Source organism: Punica granatum, chromosome 3, assembly GCF_007655135.1.
Source record: "Punica granatum isolate Tunisia-2019 chromosome 3, ASM765513v2, whole genome shotgun sequence".
NCBI classification, from domain to species: domain Eukaryota; kingdom Viridiplantae; phylum Streptophyta; class Magnoliopsida; order Myrtales; family Lythraceae; genus Punica; species Punica granatum.
In genome coordinates, this window is record NC_045129.1 from 4,057,388 (window position 1) to 4,078,303 (window position 20,916).

Below are 20,916 nucleotides of genomic sequence, written 5' to 3' on the forward strand. Positions count from 1 at the left end.
TCTCGCATTAAAGGAGGCGAATTGAGAAAGCATTTGAATTTCGAGGACACAAATGAGTTGACGAATAGATCGTAGATTCCCCATTTATTTATTAATAGTTAAGGGTGACCGGGGAGGACTAAGATCATGGAATGATTTGTGATGTTCGTTAGCCGTACGATGAGAACGTGACCTGAATGAGTGCCGTTCACGTTCGCCTTCTTTTCAGGGGCTCAGAGAGAGAGAGAGAGAGAGAGAGAGAGGGGGGGCCGGTGAGTCACCAACTGACCCGACAGCAAGTGGGCCAAAGTTCTAATTATTCGGAAACTGAGGTAGTGAAAAGTAAAATAAAATCTGTTTCGGTATTAGTCTCGTCACAAATCTGCTTTCTGAAATCGGAATGGGCTTGGTCATGGAATGTTCATTTCGGCCCAACTCGTTCGGATTTCGCATTGAAATCATCATCGGAGTTCTCACTCAATAGAGTTTCCAGGGTAATTTCTCAGCTTTTACGATTTTTTTTAAAATTATTTCTACTCGATTCATACTCTCATTGCAACAAAATGTTTTGATGATTCATGAGATATCGATAAAAAATAAATAAATTTCATGATATGCTATGTGATGCACATATTCATGAATGGCTCAAATCCAACATTTTGGACTGTTGAGGCAGAATCAGCTTGATGACCCCTTTATTTCATTTTTCAACATTTGCTTGCAATGGGAGGAGAATAGCCGATAAACGTCTAAATCTATCCGATTTCGGCATCGTTTTGGACGTGGCATTTTCTCTTATTTTAGGAAAGTTCCGAGGAAATAGGAGAGGAATTGATCATCAACTGATGTAGTACATAGGGTCGGGCAGCTTGAAAGTTCGGTTACCAGCATGACTACCCAACAGATCGCTCCATTGGTCGCCAATGTTCCCGATTATTCTGTATCCGCTCTTCTCGATCTGTTCTCTCTGACTTGATTTGTACGCAACCGCTGTTGGATACGAGGATGCTCTGCACCAATGTAGGCTTACTTCAGTTCAGATATCATATTAGAGAGAACGTTATCAGATTGCAAGAGAACTGCAGACGGGTATACTTACTTCAGCACGAGCTTCTCCCAGGAATGGTATCCTGCACGAAGAAGATTGGACTTCGTTACATTCCTCTGATCCTCGGTCCTTCCCGTGATGAAGACAGGCTTTATCCCAAGGGACTGCAATTTCTTGTAGAGCCTTAGAGTTTCTGGCAATGCTGGAGCCTTCCCCTCTTCCACCCATGCATTGAACAATGTCGAATTGTACTTCTCCACACTGAACATCGATATGACACGTCTATAGTTAATATGTAGTACCAGGTGATTGGTAACATGTACTCAGAGCCGCTTTCCGTTTTGAACATCACTGGGAATGGACCCGGACGGCCGGATTGTTTATAAGATATCAGTTAAGATGATGTGGTTAACATGATTAGAAAGAGAGGGGAAAGGAAGATGGATACTGCTTCTGTTCGTAGTTCAATTCATACCCGAATCCATGCCGGGCATAATAAGGAAGATTAGATAGGGAAGTCTCATCGGTATCAAATATCCACACATCCTTCCCGTCTCCTTTCACATCCAAGCCCTAGGCGTATGAAATCGCCTCATCGATGACCACTTTTGAATCCGCTCTATATTGGTGACCCAGCATGTAGTGCCCCACGTAGCCCTCACACTTGCCTGGGATGGTACTCCAGCCAATGACATTGTGGGTCTCGACCCCGAGTCGCCAGCTCAAGCATGAGAGGCCGTAGACGGCCTCGCCTGCGGAGCCGGAGAGTGGGCGGAGAAGGTGGATTTGGTGGGTCAGTGGCGGAGGAGACGACTGGGATTGTGTGACCCAAATGGCAACAAGAAGGAGGAGAGGGAGGAAGCCGACCGGCCACATCCGTATTATTTTTTATTTTATTTTATTCTACTTTTTTGCAAGAAGTGCTATGTGCCGCATTGCATGGGGTTTAGCTTTCCTTAAATAGTCCTTTTTGCTCCCTTTTGCATAAAAAAGATTGCGTATATTCTCCTTACCCAAAAAAAAGAAAAAGATTGCGCATTCTTTTTCTTATTAAGAGATTGTGATTCAATGAGAAATTAAATTCTTAGTGAGAATATATTTAAGGATTCAATATCTATTGAAAGAATCTCGTATGTGATGAGAATCAATTTAACATGCAAATATAATTAGTCTCAATTAATAAGCTGAGAGTATCCGTAGTCCCATAAAAAATGGAGAAAAGGATTGTGCATGCATTGTGTTTTAATATGTAGATACAAAAATAGTGAACATTGCATGTATTTAGTGAAATTGTATGTGTATATCACTTATATCGTTTTTTTTTATCATTATGTCACAATATATTTTGTTGAAGTCACATTTTAAGTAGACGAGCCTACCATTGCTAATAAAGAAACATTCAATGCGAGATCATTCAGTCTCAGGAATAGAACAAATTATTCATCCATATGTGATGCTTGTGACGCCAAGTGATTTAAACACGAATTTTTCCTAGATTAAAATATGTATGAGTTTATGGTTCGAACAAATTAAGCTATATGAATCCTTCCATTATTTCGTATTGTATCCATGTCCTATGAAAATGCACAATCGTATGATATATGGAGCATTAATAAATGTAAGTATGATTCATTATTTACTGTAATCTACATATCTTGTCACCCTACAGTGGAGTATCTTCCAATTGATCTTGGCATATAATTGTATATATGTTTAACGATGGGACGACATAATAATTATTACTATGTTTAACAAATTACATCGAACATGGAACTGGAGAATGCCTAAAAGTGAATATACACTTTGATGGATTTCATAATGCGAAAAGGCTCATGCTTATCTTGCGTTCTTTGGTCTCATCATATACAGTTGACCCAGTACGATCTCATTTTGCAATGTGATATTATTATGCCAAAAGTTCTCTCGCGTTAGATGACTCAGCATGATTTGGATCGAGCTGTCCTGACAAAATTCAATTAAAATGAGATGGGGACGGGCGGACGTCCTTGGCGCCTAATTTATTGTATATCTCAGTCTTCTTGTCTAATATGTATGGATGAGACATCCCACGTTATCCCCTCGTGGAACTCGTGATTTATAACGACGTCACATCAAGCATTTTCACTCCCTTTTATCATATCAATTTGGAAGAATAAATAGCATATAATAGCATAAAATTGTTATTCCTGGACCCACACAAACCATATGCCAACCATTCATGAAACAATAATTATCTTATAATAAATTTCGGAAAGAAATTTACCGTAATTTTTTTTGGGTGAGTGCTCAAAACATGTCCAGCATTTTGGAATCGAAACTAATTCTTAGATTTAACTCTCAAAACCGTATGTACTGTTCATATAAAGCGTGTTAAGCATACTCGGGCATCAATCGCATGTACATATATATGTATGTATATATTAGTTATCATGCCTATTTTTTGTATTATGTTAAAATTTTCAGTTATAAAGAAATCACATATATTTAATGCAATGAAATAAAAATTCTAATAACTAATAAATGAATATGAACAATCTTATGGTGAAAATTGAACCTAAAATTATTTTATTATCACACTAGAATGTACTTTGGATAAGTGATGAATTCTTTTAATCAAAGAGAGAAAGACAATAAAATGATATACAATACTAAATTAGTAAAACGTGCTCCATTAATTTTCATATATTTTCTGGGCCTATCACGCTAACCGAGAAGGTAATTCCTCGCACAACATTAAGGGAGCCAGTAAAAGGTGACTAAAACACCAGAAATAGGGACTACTGAGACTACTCGGACTAATTAAAGAGGCTGCATTTCGGCCAAGGTTAATTGATCATAACTATATGGTCGAGATGCTGCATGGACCCATATATATGTGTGTGTGTGTGTGGGTATGAATAGAAACAGAATTACTTTGATATTGAACCAAATCGAGCCCGGGATCTTCTTGAAAAGGGAATATCCAAGATATGTGACCAATATTAATTGTGTGTTTGGATGAGAGGGAAATGGGAGGGGAGGAGGGGGAAAGTTGTATTGGATTTGTAAAAGCTAAAAAGTCTCGTACAAATTCCCTTTTCCTTTCTCTTCTCTCCCTCCGTTTCCCTCCATTCAATCGAAGAGTAATGGTAAGTTTGCATTTAGAGTTAAAGTAATTTATTTTAATTTTGATTTTGATTGTGAAAAATGACAAATGAGGTGTGATTATAAATTTAACTTGAAAAACGTGTATTTTTGTTGTGTAGTATGTTGAGTTAAAGTTAAAGTTAAAATTTTTGATTTGGGATATGTGTATTTTTATTGTATAATGTGTTGAGTTAAAATTAAAATTAAAATTAAAATTTTTTATTTGGAATCCAAACATTGCCAAATGTTTGGTTTCTTGGAACAACAATGGCAACACCAACAATAATGCAAAATAGACCGATTACCATTATTCACGAGGAGCAAAGAAAAGCTAGTGTTACGTTTCTTGAGGCCTTTTTCTCGCTTTCTTTGCGGTGAGATTTGTCGCTCAATCTACACAACGGGATCATATATATATATATATATATATATATACACGCATGGATACAGGATCGTTTGTTAATATTGCTTTTGACGTGTATTTGTTTATGTGATACTACCACGGTTAGCTGCAAAAATAACCACCACGATTTTTTTCAATCCTTAAATTTCACTAGATAAAATCTAAATCAAACACGTGTCCAACATTTTATAATCTGAAGATTCCTCATTCATACTTTTACTTTTCATCTTTTTACCACACATCGCGCTCGGTTGAATCCGAAAATAAGATTTCGGTTTGTATTATTTCCAGATAAAGCCATCCTGTTCAATAAAACAAAAATAGTGTGAAAAAAGAAAACTATGGTTTTGAAAATTGAAAAGAGAAAACAAAAATCAATTAAAAACTAAAACAAAACAAAAATGCTGTCACGGTTCGTCCTCTTAAAAAAAATAAAATTGTTGCTCAGATTGGAGGCATTGAAGCCTTCTTACGGTGGGGACTCTTGATGGTTCGGGACAATTCCTTGAGAGTTCCTCTGTTAACTCTGGCAATAATATCTAATCATCATTCTTTATGATTAACGACAGAACAGGTGAAGAACAAGTAAAGAACATGTAATCCCGATATTCAAGTTTCAAACTACAGAATTCGTATTTTGGAGCCGCTATTGTAAGTCCCCATCCCAACAGTCTCTTTTTTGTAGCAAGCCTATCTTTCAAAGCAAGCCAACAAATAATATAGAGTCCGTTTGGATTTAGAGTTAAATTGAGTTTTGGTTTTAATTGGTTTGTAATGATTTTATTGTTGAATTATGAGAAAAAGAGTGAAAATATAATAAATAATTAAAAGAAAGTAATGATTAAGTAATGATTGCATTGAATTGTAAAAAAGTAATGAATAGTTGAGAGAATATATTAAAAATTGAATTGAATGGTTAAATTTTTTTTTTTTAAAAAGTAATGATTGTGATGTTGAATTGAAGATAAGTGGAGTTGGGTTGAATTGAGTTGAAAATTTTTTAAAAAACAAACACACCCTATAGGCCCTTGAATTGTTCTTCAGAACCATATTGTTTTACTCCATTGAACCTTTACTTTTTTTTGTTCGGAGCCGCTCCCAAGTTGATGTAGAAGTAAAATTTCCAGATCTAGATTCAGTCCATACAATACTAGCTGTTGCAATTGAAGAACATACATTAGTAATTTCAATTCCTCGGCTTGGACGTCGGATGTCCAAGGCCACTCTCATCCACCAGACTTTAGAACAAAATTTACCTTTGAGTTTTTTTCCAATAGTTGAGAAGCATAAAAATCCCCTAGAACAATAATCCGAGATGGGGATGTCCAATAGTCATGGGTCATGCCAAAAGAAAATACTCTCACCTGAACCCACACTATACCTGATAAACGGTTTTATTAAAGGTCGTAGCTGCAATATTTTCTTCCAATTCCATGAGCAATCACTGTACCACTATATTACACGCTTCTTGTCTGTACTATCTTAAATTTGGATCAATTAGAAGGCGCCCCAAACAATCTTCTTTGAAAGCTATCAAGAAAAATATATAGCATGACACTATCGACAAAGGTGGAGCTCCTTCTTGTGGCGACTGGCAAATATCATCGTTACTATTGGAATTGTTAATAGTGGCTATCCGGCTTTGCTCTTAATATTGGAATTGCCTGTGCAGCGTTGGCGGAGCTCTTTGGGGGGTGTTTGTGTCAGACTTTGAATTGATACGCTACGCCATACTAAAGCGTCCTACGTATTTCTACGATGGTGGAAGCGATAAAGAAGTAAAGGAGAGAAATTGGATCATCAAGGTAGACCACACTTATCGTATTTCTAGATGGTGGAAGCGATAAAGAAGTAATGGAGAGAAACTGGATCATCGAGGTAGACCACATTTATCGGGTTTATTTATTGTGCTGACTGCCTAGTTCGAAATGCTCTGAAACTTACTTTTGGGATTGCATTTTTATCAGCACCTACCAACTGGTTTAAGAGAGCTATTGTTTAGCGTTATCCTTGGGGCACGTTTTATTCACCGAAAAAATATTATGATACTAGAAAGATTAGATAAGAGTAATCCAACAAAGTTCGATCGCCCGGTGGTTAAGAAGCGCAGCTTTCTTAATGAAGACCAAATTCGAGTCTCTCTAAATATCGTGCAAGAGAATACTCTATGCCGGACCACCAGCACGGCTTGCGTTGCTGGAATGACCTATACCAGACCTTTTGCCCCTGGATAATTTAATTTATGCATGATGAGATAAATGCAAACTGTAATACTGATTGCCAACAAAAAAGTGTTGATTAACACCATTAATAGAAAGATATGGAAAAGCGGATCAGGCCCTTGCAAAATGGCTTTGTCAACGACCACTCTCGATCGTCAATCACGCCAGGAATGGATTTAGGAGGAGGGGGCTGGTTCGCCACCTTGTACTGGAACGTGTTGAGAAATAAGATTGCAAATTTAATGGATTTATTTTTTCAATTAACTTTTCGTGTAATCGTGTACTTAGTAAATGAAATTAAAAATTTAATTTAATATATATGTACATGTATATATAATGGTCGAGTCCTATTTGCCTTTACCTTATGGAAAACAGCACCGATGATTGTGAGGGACACAAGCGGTTATACTTTTGAAACGAACAGTCATAAGTTAAATTAATTTATTGATTAATTTTCTTTGTGAAATATGTCCCAAATAAAAGACATGTCTTTTTTTTCCTATGGTGCCTATTGAACAAATATAAATAAAGGCTTTCATGCCAAAAGTCAGTTAGATTAAACAAATTAATTCCAGAATATTGAGTGAAAGACTTAGTGTGTTCTACGAATTTGCTAATCATAAAACACACAAAGACTTTGTTGTATCATTGAAGAGACTCACGAGAAACACAATAGCAACTTCATGTGGGGGTAAATAACTCATTTCGAAAAGCGTTGACCGTGCCTCAAAGCAATCGTTGATCGAAGATCGTGATTGTCATATTCTTCAACTCCGATTTCGTGATTGACGTCGTCCTTTTTTACTGTCTCCGAAGTTCGCATTCTCCGAATTGGATTCGGTTTCGTTATCCTCTCTGAACCATCCGCTCTCAGGTACAAATCCCCAACAGTTGAAAAGAGTTATTTGAGATGGTTACGAAGGATAACGTAACGTTTGAGGTAATTAAGTAACGAAATCGTTGAATCCCGTTCTTTTGCTTATATCATTGATTTATGTTCTCTGTGAGAGGTGCCAGGTCTGGTTCAATCTAAATCTCTTCGACATGTGCAAATAAATGATTATATTAATCTAAGTGACAAATGATATTCTGGAAAATTGTGAAATGTGCATTTAATCGAAAAAAAATTCTATTGGAATATAATTGAAATTGTGTTTTTTTTTAATTCCTCATCATATCGCATCATTTATCGAAATTGTTACTTATTCACTAGCGCTGTATCAATTACGTTCAATGATATTGATTCCCTGACAAGAATATAACATATTGTGGACGATCCATATGTGTTAACTGAGGAATAGTACATAATGTCCGGAGTGATTAGAACATGAATTAAGCTTGCGTTTGGTTTTCGAGTTAGACTATGATTCAACTTAACTTTATTTTGTGTGATGATGGTAAGTGTTGACAAATATAAGGATGAAAATATATATGTATGTACGTATAAATGTAAAAGTAGATAGAGAATTTATTATTAAAAAATTAATTATAAAAATAATTAGGATTAAATATGAGTGAAAAGTTATTATTAAATAAAGAAAAAAAACAAAATAGGTATGATTATAATGTTAAATTTTTAAAATAATAGAGTTGAGTAACTTGAGTTAGACAGGATAAAAGTTTTTATTCGAAAATCACACAAAGCTTATATATACTTCTCCTATTTTCCCTTGCCGACGACATGCGGAATATTTTCATTTTGCGCGTTCTTTTTCTTTTGTGCTTTTTGTTGACAGTAATAGGTCGAGTTTTTTTTTCCTTTTTGCTGGATAATAATAGGTCGAGTTACCTTAAGTGCAGTGCAACTAATTCACCTCAGTAGACAAATTTATTGTAGAGCATCCAATTGTAGCATATATAGAAGATCTACAGGGATAAAATCATTATTCTGTGTTGGTCTAAAAAGGGAGAAAATTTTATGCGATCTTATCTTGCAATGATATAGCAAGAAAAACCAATAAAATCCTAAATTATAAAACATGTTCTGAATTTTCCACCAAAAAACATGTTCTGAATTTATATAATAGCCAAGGATACATATACAACCACTTTGCTTTAAAAAATATGCAATTGACAAAGAAATTGAGAAAGAGAGAGGCAATAAAATGACATAAATTACTAAATTAGTAAAACGTGTTCTTTTTATATTAGTAAGGAAAGCATATACAACCACTTGCTTTGAAAAAGATGCAAATGAGACAAAAATTAAGAAAGAGAAAGGTAATAAAATGGCACAAAATATTAATTGTTTATTTGATTTGTGAGTATAATTTTAAAATTATAATTTTAACTTAATTTTATTCGCAACAAAATAAAATAATTCATATAAAATCAAAGAGTGAGGTCCATTTATATCACTTTTTTCCACAACAAAACAACATAACTCATACAAAGTCAAAAGTGGACCCCATTTATACCACTATTTTTCAAAATTAAAATCTAATTTTAAAATCCTACTATGAAACCAAACGCAACGTAAATTACTAAACACAATCACTTTGTTTTTAAAAAGATGCAAATGTGTAATAAAAAAAGATGCAAATGACAAAGAAATTAAAAAAGAGAGAAAGGCAATAAAATGATATACAATACTAAATTAGTAAAACGTGCTCCATTAATTTTCATGGCAACACCAACAATAATGCAGGATGGACCGATTACCATTATTAACAAGGAGCAAAGAAGAGCAGGTAGTGTTACGTCTCTCGGGGCCTCGTTCTCACTTTCTTTGCGGTGAGATTTGCCTCTCAATCTACACAACGTGATAATACATACATACATACATACATACATACATATATATATATATATATACACACACGCATAGATACGGGATCGTTGGTTAATATTGCTTTTGATGCGTATTTGCTTATATGATACTACCACAGTTAGCTACAAAAATGACCAACACAGTTTTTTTTTTCCAACCATTAGATTTCACTAAATAAAATATAAACTATACACGTGTCTAGCTTTTTATAGAATAAAGATTCCTCATTCATACTTTTACTTTTCATTTTTTTTACCACACATCACGCCCGGTCGAATCCGAAAATAAGATTTCAGTTTGTATTATTTCCGGATCAAGCCATCCTGTTCAATAAAACAAAAGTAGTGTGAAAAAAGAAAATTATGGTTTTGAAAATTGAAAAGAGAAAACACAAATAAATTAAAAACTAAAACAAAAAAAATGCTGTCACGGTTCGTCCTTTCAAAAAATAATAATTTGTTGCTCTGGAGTCATTGAATCCTTGTTACGGTGGGGACTCTTGATAGTTCGGGACAATTCCTTGAGAGTTCCTCTCTTAACTCTGGCAATAACATCTAATCATCATTCTTTAAGGCTAACGACAGAACAGGTGGTCCCAAGATTCAATTTCCAAAATATAGAATTCACATTCTAGAGTAGTTACTGTAAATCCCCATCCCAATAGGCTCTCTTTTGTAACAATCCTATCTTTCAAAGTGAGCCAACAAATAAAAGAGATCCTTGGAATATTCCATGGGAATCATATTGCTTTATTCCATTGAACCTTTACTTTTTCTTTTTGTTTAGAGCTGCTTCCAAACTGAGGTAAAAGTAAAATGTCCAGATCTAGATTCAGTCCAAACAATACTATCTTGTTACTGCAACCAAAGAGCAGACATTAGTAACTTTAATTCCTCGGATTTGACATCGGATGTCCAATGCCACTCTCATCCACCAGACTTTAGAACGGAATTTTTCTTTGAGTTTTTTTCTATTAGTTGGGAAGCATAAAAATCTCTTAGAACAATAATCCGAGAGAGGGATGTAGAGACTTCCTCTGGTACTGTGGTTTACATAGTCATTCCAACAGTGATAGTTCGATACGCGGAGGTTATTATCAGCATCGATAAATTAAGCGATGTAGAACATCGGATTCGGGAGTTTGAAGGTACGGTTGCCAACGTGTGCCCCAATTATGTCACTCCACTGGTCTCCCAAGTTCCCTAGGATTCTGTATCCTTTCTTCACCAGTTTCGTCCTCTCCCTCGATTTGTACTGGTAGGCTTTGAGACTCTCGGCTTTCTCCTCTGCGCTCCTGATTTATTTTTTTTTTAAAAAAAAGAAATTCTAATAAGAAACTAAAAAATAATAGAGCAATTAATCTAAAATAAAAATGCCATATTACCAAATGAAGGGGAAAAAAACCGACGCCATGTCGGAAGAATAATGCATCATGTGAATAATTAATGTAATTCGTTTTTTTTCCTTTTTAGTCAAATATGAATGCTGAGTTCTTATGGACTCAAGGAATATTCTACCGTCCCTTAGTACTTCGATATGTTGTGAAAGCCTTATATATAATGTGTATATCACGTGGCATAGGTATCACAAAACTGTTTATCCAACAGTTTTGCGAGAGACTCTCTGTTTCCATAAAAGAAACCATTCTAAGAAGCACTTCCAAGGGACCAAGACAAGTCCCCTCTCTTCATTTTTTAATTTCTCTATAGGACAAAAGGAGGGAACTCGCTATTAAATTAATATATTTCATTAATCCAAGCTCATGATTGGAGAAAGTCAGTTAGTATATTAGATTTATTTATTGGATTTTGGTAATGTCAAAAAATTCATTAGTAAGTATATAAGAAAATCAACGTAATGTAATCAGACATATATATATATATATGTACATATATATGCTTACTTTAGAACGAGCTTCTCCCAAGTGTGGTAGCCCACATTGTGCATGTTCTGAGTGGTAATTTTTCTCAAACTCTCGGCCTTGCCAGAGATAAAAACGATCTTGAACCCCAACTTCAACAACTTCTTGTAAAGGTCAAGAACTGCCGGTACAGCCGGCGCTTTCCCTTCCTTCTCCCATTCCTGGAAAGTCGTCTCGTTGTACTCCTTGGCCCTGAAAATCCAAAAGCACAAATCATGAATGTCATACGAGAGTCGGTCACGGCCCGCATTAGAGGTCACGTAGCTATATGTGCTTCTAGTGACATGCTTATTGCACGTAAGGTATTGGCGACACTACGCTTCACTATATATGGTCTAGTAGCTAGCTAGCTAGACGGTTTTGTTATTTGACCAAGTCTACATGGCAGGATAAATATATATGGCTAAATAATCTCAAGCTAACTCGATCGGGCACCAGTAAAGTATTCTTACCCAAATGCATTGTCGGGACGAGCATAATAGGGAAGGTTAGAGAGGGCAGTCTCATCGACATCGAAAATCCAGACATCCTTCCCATCCTTGCCCAAAGTTAGGCTCTTGGCGTACTCATATGCCGCGGCAGCAGCTGCGTAACAGTCCATCCGGTACTGTCCACCCAGCATGTAGTGTCCCACGTAGTTCTCGCACACTTGCGGGACCACGTCCCAGTTGCGGATATTGTCAGTCTCAACAGCGAGCCGCCAGCTGAGGCAGTGAACGCCCGGGATCTTGCGGCCGGCCGCCCCAGACTGCGGTCGGAGTGGATGGATTTGATCCGGGATCTCCTTGGCGTTGGAGGCCGCAAAGGTCAGGGCAAAGAAGACGGCCAGCAACGAGGTAACTTCCATGTGTTCACGTGTTTTTTCGCGGAGACTAGAGGTTGTTTTGATTGATGGATGTATTACACTCGCTGGTTGGGGGCTCCCTTTTATGGACGACGTTCTCGCAAAATGACTCTGATTTTTGCCTAAAATGACATCTCCAAAAACAAAAGGAAAAAAAGGGAAAAAAAGAGCGCTCGTTTTCTAATTTCTATAATAATTAATTTCACCATTTTTTTATTACCTCATCAACTTTTTTTCAATCGAATATTTGCATTATGCGTGCAGGGGATCATACACGTGAAATATATGTTGCCGGAAGTCCTATCAAAAATATGTTGCCGGAATTGAAGCAATGTATTTGGCCCTTTTGCTTTATGCTTTTTGGCTTTCTTTTATCTTTTTTAATAGAATTTCTTTTTAAAATATGGGTATTTTTAACATTTTTTTATTACAAAAAAAAGTCCATGTGTTTAGTATAAGCAAATAATGTTGCATTTTGATAACGAAGTAAAATATAATTTAATTTGATTTTACGATATGAAAATAAAAATAGTTGTGAAAATTTATTATTAAAATTAAAGAAAAAGATATAAAAAAAATAATGATTGTGTTATTGAATTGAAGAAAAAATAATGAATATTTAAGAGAATATAATATTAAAATATTAATTATAATAATAGATAATAAAAAGCATATGAGAGAAAAAAATTAAAAAATGTAATGATTATATTATTGAATTAATAATAAAGTAAAGTAAAATAAAGTTAAGTTAAATTTAATTCGTTTCCAAATAAGATATAAAAATTTAAATAAAGAGATGCAAGTAGACCATAATCAAATTGAAAACTTCTTAATTCTTAAGCGAAGTATGTGCTACTACATTGTACTTCTTTTTTCTATACTCAACATATTAATTGAAAGGATAACTTGGCTTACGCACAAGGTGTTTTATTTATTTTTACCCCTCATTGCAGGTTCTTGAAAGTTCATTATATTAAGAGCTCAGTTTATTGCTGAACTACATCCGATCTGATTTGGCTGGTTTAAATTGGTCGATTATTTGCGGTTTCGATTTTGTTTGTCTTGTTGTAGACTATTCTTTCTGGGGGGTTTATGGGGGTGGGAATCTCTGTACCCTGTTTATTGCTCTTTTTTTTTTTTGGCTTAAAGGGTAAACACACTGTTTATTGCTTGCCCAATGACGTTTGGCACAAATGATATGAGACGAATTGACAACCACAAAACTGCCGTGAAATATCCTGCAAGTTGCTCTATGAAATTGACAAAAAGGAAAAAAGAACACGTGTTTGCTGTCATGGGACGCTTTCTGATATATAAATATATATATAAACATATATAAACATGTGTGTAGCCGTACAAACGACGGTCTCCTCTTATTTGTGGGCCCGAATAATCAGTATTTTTTAAGGTATTAAGACCCTACCTTATACTCTACTGGTTTCAAAGAATTTGGATTCATACTCTATTCTCCTGAACTTTAGAACCGAATTCTACTTGAAAGTTATATTATATCACAGATTTCAGGAACCCGAATTGCAACTTATAATTTTTTTTCCCTTAGTTCTGCTCGAAAGAGAAAGCAGAGAACTCTAAGCCCATGCGGCTTTTCGAGCAGAAGGACAAGGAATCTTCATCCTTGAGGGGCCTCGGAGCATATCAACAGAGAGCAATAACAGTTGGGATTGAGAAAGGATTAGTCGTTGAACTTTCGAGAAACAATTAAGATGTCGCGGGGCAACTTGGGGGAGAGATAAATCAGGGAGAGAGGAGATGATTTATTTTTAGGGTTCTTCATTGTTCCTTTTTTTAAAATTTTTTTTTGTACTTAAGATGTAATATTATATAAATACATATAATATATAAAGAGAAAGTAGCTGGTTCTCAATCCCAATTTTGGTTTCGATTCTAGGTATTTAGGTTGCGTTTAGTTTCATAGTAGGATTTTAAAATCAGATTTTGATTTTGATTTTGAGTGGTATAAATGGGACCCACCTTTGACTTTGAGAGGATGAAAAATTGCGGCGAATCCATGTGTGAGAGGCCTCCGGCACTTCCCATCACTCCTCGTAGATACACTGTTTTGGATTGTAACAACAATAACAGCCGGAGGTGATAAGAGACTCTGAATCTTTTCTAGTAGATCCTGAAAAGAGAAAAACAAATAAATTTAATCACTTCAAGCTCTCGATTTGGAAATTTGGATTCATAACATAGATAAAAGAAACTCGAGTCCTAATTTTCATCCAGTTTTTCTGGAGTCAAAGGAACTTGAAAGATAAAGCATGTACCTCAATATCGGTACGCGAGTACAAGTACAATCGATCTGTTACAATGCTTATTCGGTCAGCTCTGCTGCAAATTTGCTCCACACTCTGCCCCATCAGGGGTCAAATAGAAGAGTTTATATTGCTCATCTTCAAGCTCAATGTGAAATCAAATAACATATCCTAAGACTCTTTCCCTCTTCTCAAAAACACTTCAGGCCCTTATAAGTTTACAAGTATGATCATGAGCTAGCTATTCTTAAGTATAAAAGTGCACAATGGCCAAACGGAGAAGCCAGAATATATATGTTTTCCTAATCTAAAATTGAGAACAGTATTGGCGATCTATAGAAAAAGCACAAAACATGACTGGAAGTGTAGGATACAGTTGCGGCAAAAGCCACAAAACGTTATAAAAGAGGAGAGGACTATAGAATCTAATACCCTCTTCACCTGAGACGTATACAGCAGGAGCAGGTTTTCCAACATCATGCCCTTGAGAAATCATTGCAGCAATCTTCAGAATACCCAAAAACAAAGATATTAGTGGCCAAAGTTCGTGTCTTTGACTCTTTAGGGTGAGAGAAAGACGTACAGGACATATAACCAATGTATCGGACAACTCAAGAATACTTCTGGATATTTCACTCAGCAGAATTGCTATGCAAAGTTAAATCCTTCTGTTCCATCAAATGAACAAATAAAATAAAGTTTAACCCCTCAGTTAATCCCCATACCTGCAGCAACAGAGTGTTCTTGCCAGCTCCGAAATCTCCTCCAATCAAAAGGTAATTTTTTTTAAAAAAAAATGCAATAACTGCATTCCATGAAATTGGATGGAAGGGGAGCAAAACTCGAAGACATACTTAATAAAACATTGTACAGACCTGGCACAAGACCCTCTTAGAAACCTCGTGTGCAAAGCGTCCAAACCTGAAGAAAGAACACCGAACATGCTTAATAATCCAAAAGCGTTGGGACAGAGACCTTAAAATTCAAATCAATTAATGACCACAAGTAGTTCACAAAAAGAAATGCACTCGAACAATTCCAAACAAAATAATCCTCCCTTTTACGTATAAGCGGCAGTAGCACCATCAAGCAAGAAACCAGTAACAAATGATAATACAGCTTCCCATAGCATTGGAACAATACCAAATACAAAGGAATTTCTATGAGCAATCACAACCAGACTTGCCGCATATAAACTTTTTAACCATCAATTTATGAAGTCTAATCATTTCATCCGCCATGTTTATCTGGAAATCTATTGAGCAACATTTCTCAATCAGAATCATGCCTTACGACAGCAATTAGATGCGAGAGGCAAGTACTCATGGACGAAAATGATTCTACCTGTGGCCGATCCTCCCCTGCCTGCCGGGGCAGCCACGAATGAACCACTTTGTCCGATACTTGAGACCCCGTGACCCGTGACCTTAGCATTGTCACCATTAGGTTCTTCATCCAGAACTCCTTCAAGGTCCTAACTTTCCCACACGCCTGACAAGTTCCTCGCCGCTGCCCTCCCACATGCTCACAATGACAGCAGACGCAGTTAGTCGTGCTCTTCCTGACTTACTCTTCTTAATCGCCTCAGTAGCCTAACCGGCGGATGGAAAGGTCTGGGCTTGATTGTGAGGGTTGGTCAGCAAGTGCCTGCGAGAGTAGAGGGTTCTCAGAGCTTTCATCTCTGATGCTTGCAGATCATTGAAAGAGAGCATGGAGGTTCAGAAAGGTAGGATTTTCCCCAGCATGAGTGAACAGAAGAACAAGAAAGAACGCCGGCCAACTTCAAACGGTCGCGAAGTTTGATGCCAAGGGAATGAAGAAACAGAGCACTGACCTGCAAGAGACAACATTCACTGCCCTGAAACAACTGCCCTTTTCGCCAAGATATTGTTCTGTTGCCTCATCAACAGTTTTTATACTATTCTTACATAAATCAATGGATCATTGTTACATTTTAATTCTTGTACAAACCGATAGTAATTCTCGAGTACACAGCATCGACAATGTCTGGACTTCCGTTCTGAGATTGTAATAGTTGCGCTGTTTGTTACCATTTTGTTTCATGGTTCGCAGATAGAATTAATTGAAAAATTATGTTTCTTGACGATTACCAAAAGGCCATTACTGGACATGAAAAAGCCTGTGGATCGGATTCGATCCTTCTCGGATGAGCCTTAATGACACAAATAATCATATCCAAAATTCCTTCACTTCCGAGATTATGTTAAGCTGCAAAAACGAACTGGCAATTCAATTTAACCCTCTGTTTAGAACATTTAATAAAATCTGCCAAGATAGTTTTCCAATATCGTGCACGTTTTTCACAGTCGAAAATGAAATGAGAAAAGAAAGAAGTCTTATAAGCCTATAATCCTCCTATATAATCGCAAAAAAGAAATTCAAGTACAGTGATATTATTAATGCACTTTCTTTTTCCCGATATTATTAATCCAAGCAAATTCCTTTCTGCTATGTTCAACAAATTGCCGTGCTCAACCAGAATTATTTTTGGTCTACCAGAGAACCTATGCTTAAGGAACTTATAGTCAAACCGCGCAGCTAACACTCATATCACTCGTGGCAGTTCGACAGTAACGCACAATCTCAATGTTTGGTGATCAATTTGGTCTGAAATGATTTTTCCCGTAGAGAAATGACCAGATGCCGGCTTACTGACATGCCAAACAATTGGGAATGAACTTCCAGACCATTAGTTTACTGCATTTGAAGTTCACGACACAGAACCTTTGCTCATCTCAAATTTGTCGTACAGCGTAATGATTTTCTATGATCAGAGAGAGAAGATGAATTTACAAGTACTGTCTTTGTAGCTTCCTTCGTATACCAGCACCAACGATCATCCTGTTGCCAAAATCTCCGAATCTTCCAGAGACTTCTGTCTACTGGCTTTTGTGTGATGCATGTCTAGTGCCCGAGCATTGCTAGCGACTCTCTGCTCCATTTGGTACGTATATAACATATACTCAGCGAGTTATACTTCATAGCACATATAAACTTCATTCATATTTGGTTCATGATACCTTCATCCATACAACTAGTGCAGCTAAGGCAAATGCAATCTGGGAGGTATCGGAAAGTCCAAGAAGCTGAGGAAGATCACTAGCTAATATGGTCCTGTTGTTTTCATGATTTTGGCGGAATCATTTTCCACGATTAAATATCAATTAATGAAATTCCTATAGTTGATTATATCCATTGGCTGCATCTATCTTTATCGATTGGATTTAGACACAGGCGACCTTCAGTATTATCTGAAGACCCCTGCTTTGTGCGGGATCGGTTTCGGATTTTTCAACTCACAGCTTAGCTTAAGGCTGAAGAACATACATTAAAATATATAATCCGCATCCGCGTTTCATCAAATGCCATATATATATATATATAATCTGCAGAGATATAGTCAACTACCGTAGTTTTTTTTAGCCAATCATTGTAGAATTTAGGGAAATAGTTTCCGAAGTTTAGGAGAATTGGGTTTCGATTTCTTCGAAACAAACGTCCACAATTAATCGGAATGAGGGACTTCGATTCCGATTCTGAACTTATTTCCTTTTCGGTGTGAACCATAATATCCGGAAGCTCAATTGGGCCCCGACCAATCTAGTCGAGCCAAGTCGGATCACTAAGGGATAAAGTTCTCACAGAGTGGATTTTCTGCATTCATAAGAACTCAAATCCGAAACTTTGCTTAAGCGGAACCAGTGCCAAACCGCTTGAATCAACCCACGTTGGTTATTCCGAACTAATTTTTAATGAACCAAACGGGGTGTAATTAAGCTACCAATATAAGGAATAGTTTCATCAAACTCTCTCCCTCCGTGCTTACTCTTCTTTCACCACATCCCTCTTTGCTTACCGCAAGAGTAATATTTATGATTTATATTTTCTTGCTCACTTGCTCACAGAGATAGACAAATTCGGGAAAACTGATGCAAGTTGCCCATAAAGTATACTTATTCATGAAGCATAAAATAGAAGAAAATATCATTCTGTGAAGGAATAAATCTCATACCTAACCCTACAGTCTTGAAGTTGAAATTGCGCTCCAATACTCAGCTTGCATTTATAAAATAGTTTGCATTGAGCTTCATTTATACAAACCTGGCAACCAAATTTTGAAAGTCCTCCATGACAAGCTGCATGCCCGTATACGACAACCGCACCATGTTGACATTGTGCATAATAATTATAGCCATGGTCCGCTGTGCTGTGATATAAATCTTGCTCCACACATCCAACGGCATGGTCGTAATCTGAGAATGCTCCAAAATGTTTGCCATTGCATATGAATGACACAACGTGAGTGTCAGGACTATTAGGCTTGCATGAGTAGCATTCAGCAACTTTCAAATAACAACATGCTACTATAAAGATCACAACCATGACAATTTTCGCAGCCATGGAAAGCCTGTCCTGAGTCATTACTTGATTATCTTTCCTTAATTGGTTCTAACTATATATAAACATACTTTTACATTGATGTCTCCGTCTTTACATTTATTATATATAAGTATGATATTTATATATCATTGGCTCTTGAATTTATCCATCTGATTAGGCATAAGCATTTTGTCTCCTTCTGACAGCGGTTTTCTAGAAGTTTATGCTTATTCACCATCCTTGTGAAAAGGCAGCATTTTCTTTTTAGGTGTGCACCCAGTACCCGAAAGCTCACAGGCTCCAATTAATTCAGTTCAAACTTGATCGATCTGTTAAGAGGTGAAGTTCTTCGAGTGTAAATTTTTAATTGCATTGACAAGATTTGAATTTGAAATTCTACTTAAGGGGCACAAGAGCCAAATATTATTTTTCTTGTTAATTAAAATGAAGAAAAAGAGTATATGTTTACACCTCAATCCTAGAGGGAGGAGCTTATGCTTAGAAAACACTAATTATTTTAACATTTTAATTTGATTATATAGTTGGCATGACCAATGGAAAGAATATTCCTCCGCCTCTTATCTAGCAGAAGTACATTACAAACTATTTCTTGTAATATATGAAAGAGCTAAGATGTGTAATTAGTATACTTTGGTAGGCCAAATTAATTGTTTTCGAAACATTATATTTTTGGCATGTCCAAGCGAAAGGACCTTCCTCCACTAATGCATTAAATGATTGAGAATCCAAGTATTCAATATTAACAAATCAAATGATCCATAGGAACCCAAATGATGCATCACCAGGCGGGAAGTACGCAGAAAAAAAGAGAGAGAGAGAGAGAGGGATCAGAAGAGGCATACCATTGTCCTTGTAATCTATAAGTCTTTTATTCGTTTCGAGAAATGCATAATCAACATACTCTAATTCAGTAATTCCTATAAAAGAGGGCACGAAAATTCTCTCGTAATAAAAAAAAAGAAAAAAGAGAGAGAGAAGCAAAAGTGAATGGATTAGCTCGTATAAGATCATTAAAGAGGCACAGTCCCTCAGGACAGCCTTTTTATATGTTCCAAAGCATGCGCTCCTACCGGTTGCTTCAAAGCCCAATCAGCAAGGCAATCCGTGCACTCATTGCCTTGCGACCTCCTCGTACGCAGTATGGTGGATCTAAATGCATCACAGATAATTTTTTGGCTCTCGCAAATTCTCTGAAAAGATTTTCAAGAATACTTCTCCAAATTTCTTAAGGCGTGGATAGGATGTTTATGGGCACCTGAAACGGTTGGATTCTTCCCAAAATCCAAATCCTTTAAAAATGGTCTGCCTCCAAATCCTTCCCAAATTTGTTAAGAATTTGTCAGAAAAATCTAAAATCCTTAATGGATTTTCACTGGGAACCCAACTTTACCATTAATGCATACGTATCCATTGTAAAAGAACATGAACAGAAGGGTAAGGTGTTATAAGATGATAGCTTGAGAAGATCGGTGCTTGACCGGTGAGTGTGGAGAGGATTGAGGAGGCAGAGGGAATACAGAGAAAGGGGATACATGAAGCAACGATGAGGGTGATGAGTGATGTTTGCAACTTAATTAAAGGGTATTTTGTAAAATTAACAAATGAATTAGGGTATTTTATTATTTTTTAGCTTAACAAGTCTGGAACGAGTTTTGATGCCAAATATCAGACTATTCCTAAATCCTATAGAGTCTTGGCGAAAAATCCCTAAATCATGCCCATATCCCAACAAGCAAAATCCTTTTATTACCCATTAATGTCCGGGTAGGGTCAAAACCCATTTACAGAAACCCATGAACATTCAGGTGTGGAGCCACTAATTCCTGTTCAATCTCTCGATATTGAAGTTCAAATAGTGTTGATATATATCAACCTAGGCCCGTTTGGTTTGCGAATTGTTAGATT

The 20,916-nt window shown here is 36.4% G+C and overlaps 1 protein-coding gene and 1 pseudogene across 1 annotated transcript; both read right to left on the minus strand.

Moving 5' to 3' along the window:
* Positions 1-644: 644 nt before the first annotated feature.
* On the minus strand, positions 645-1,961 carry LOC116199003 (annotated as a pseudogene).
* An 8,188-nt stretch (positions 1,962-10,149) lies between these two features.
* LOC116198589 (acid phosphatase 1-like) lies at positions 10,150-12,386 on the minus strand. The gene is made up of 3 exons (XM_031528775.1): positions 11,922-12,386; positions 11,452-11,661; positions 10,150-10,842 (listed from the first exon to the last, which is right to left on the minus strand). The coding sequence occupies exons 1-3, from the start codon at positions 12,314-12,316 to the stop codon at positions 10,659-10,661; spliced, it is 789 nt and encodes a 262-aa protein (XP_031384635.1). The 5' UTR covers positions 12,317-12,386; the 3' UTR covers positions 10,150-10,658.
* Between the last annotated feature and the right edge of the window lie 8,530 nt (positions 12,387-20,916).

Excerpts from the sequence above, each read along its gene's own strand:
- LOC116198589 (XM_031528775.1), bottom strand. The coding sequence starts at position 12,316 with ATGGAAGTTACCTCGTTGCTGGCCGTCTTCTTTGCCCTGACCTTTGCG. Across the intron at positions 11,662-11,921 it reads CGTCCCGACAATGCATTTGG|GGCCAAGGAGTACAACGAGA; the intron begins GTAAGAATACTT and ends TTGGATTTTCAG. Across the intron at positions 10,843-11,451 it reads TGGGAGAAGCTCGTTCTAAA|GAGCGCAGAGGAGAAAGCCG; the intron begins GTAAGCATATAT and ends AAAATAAATCAG.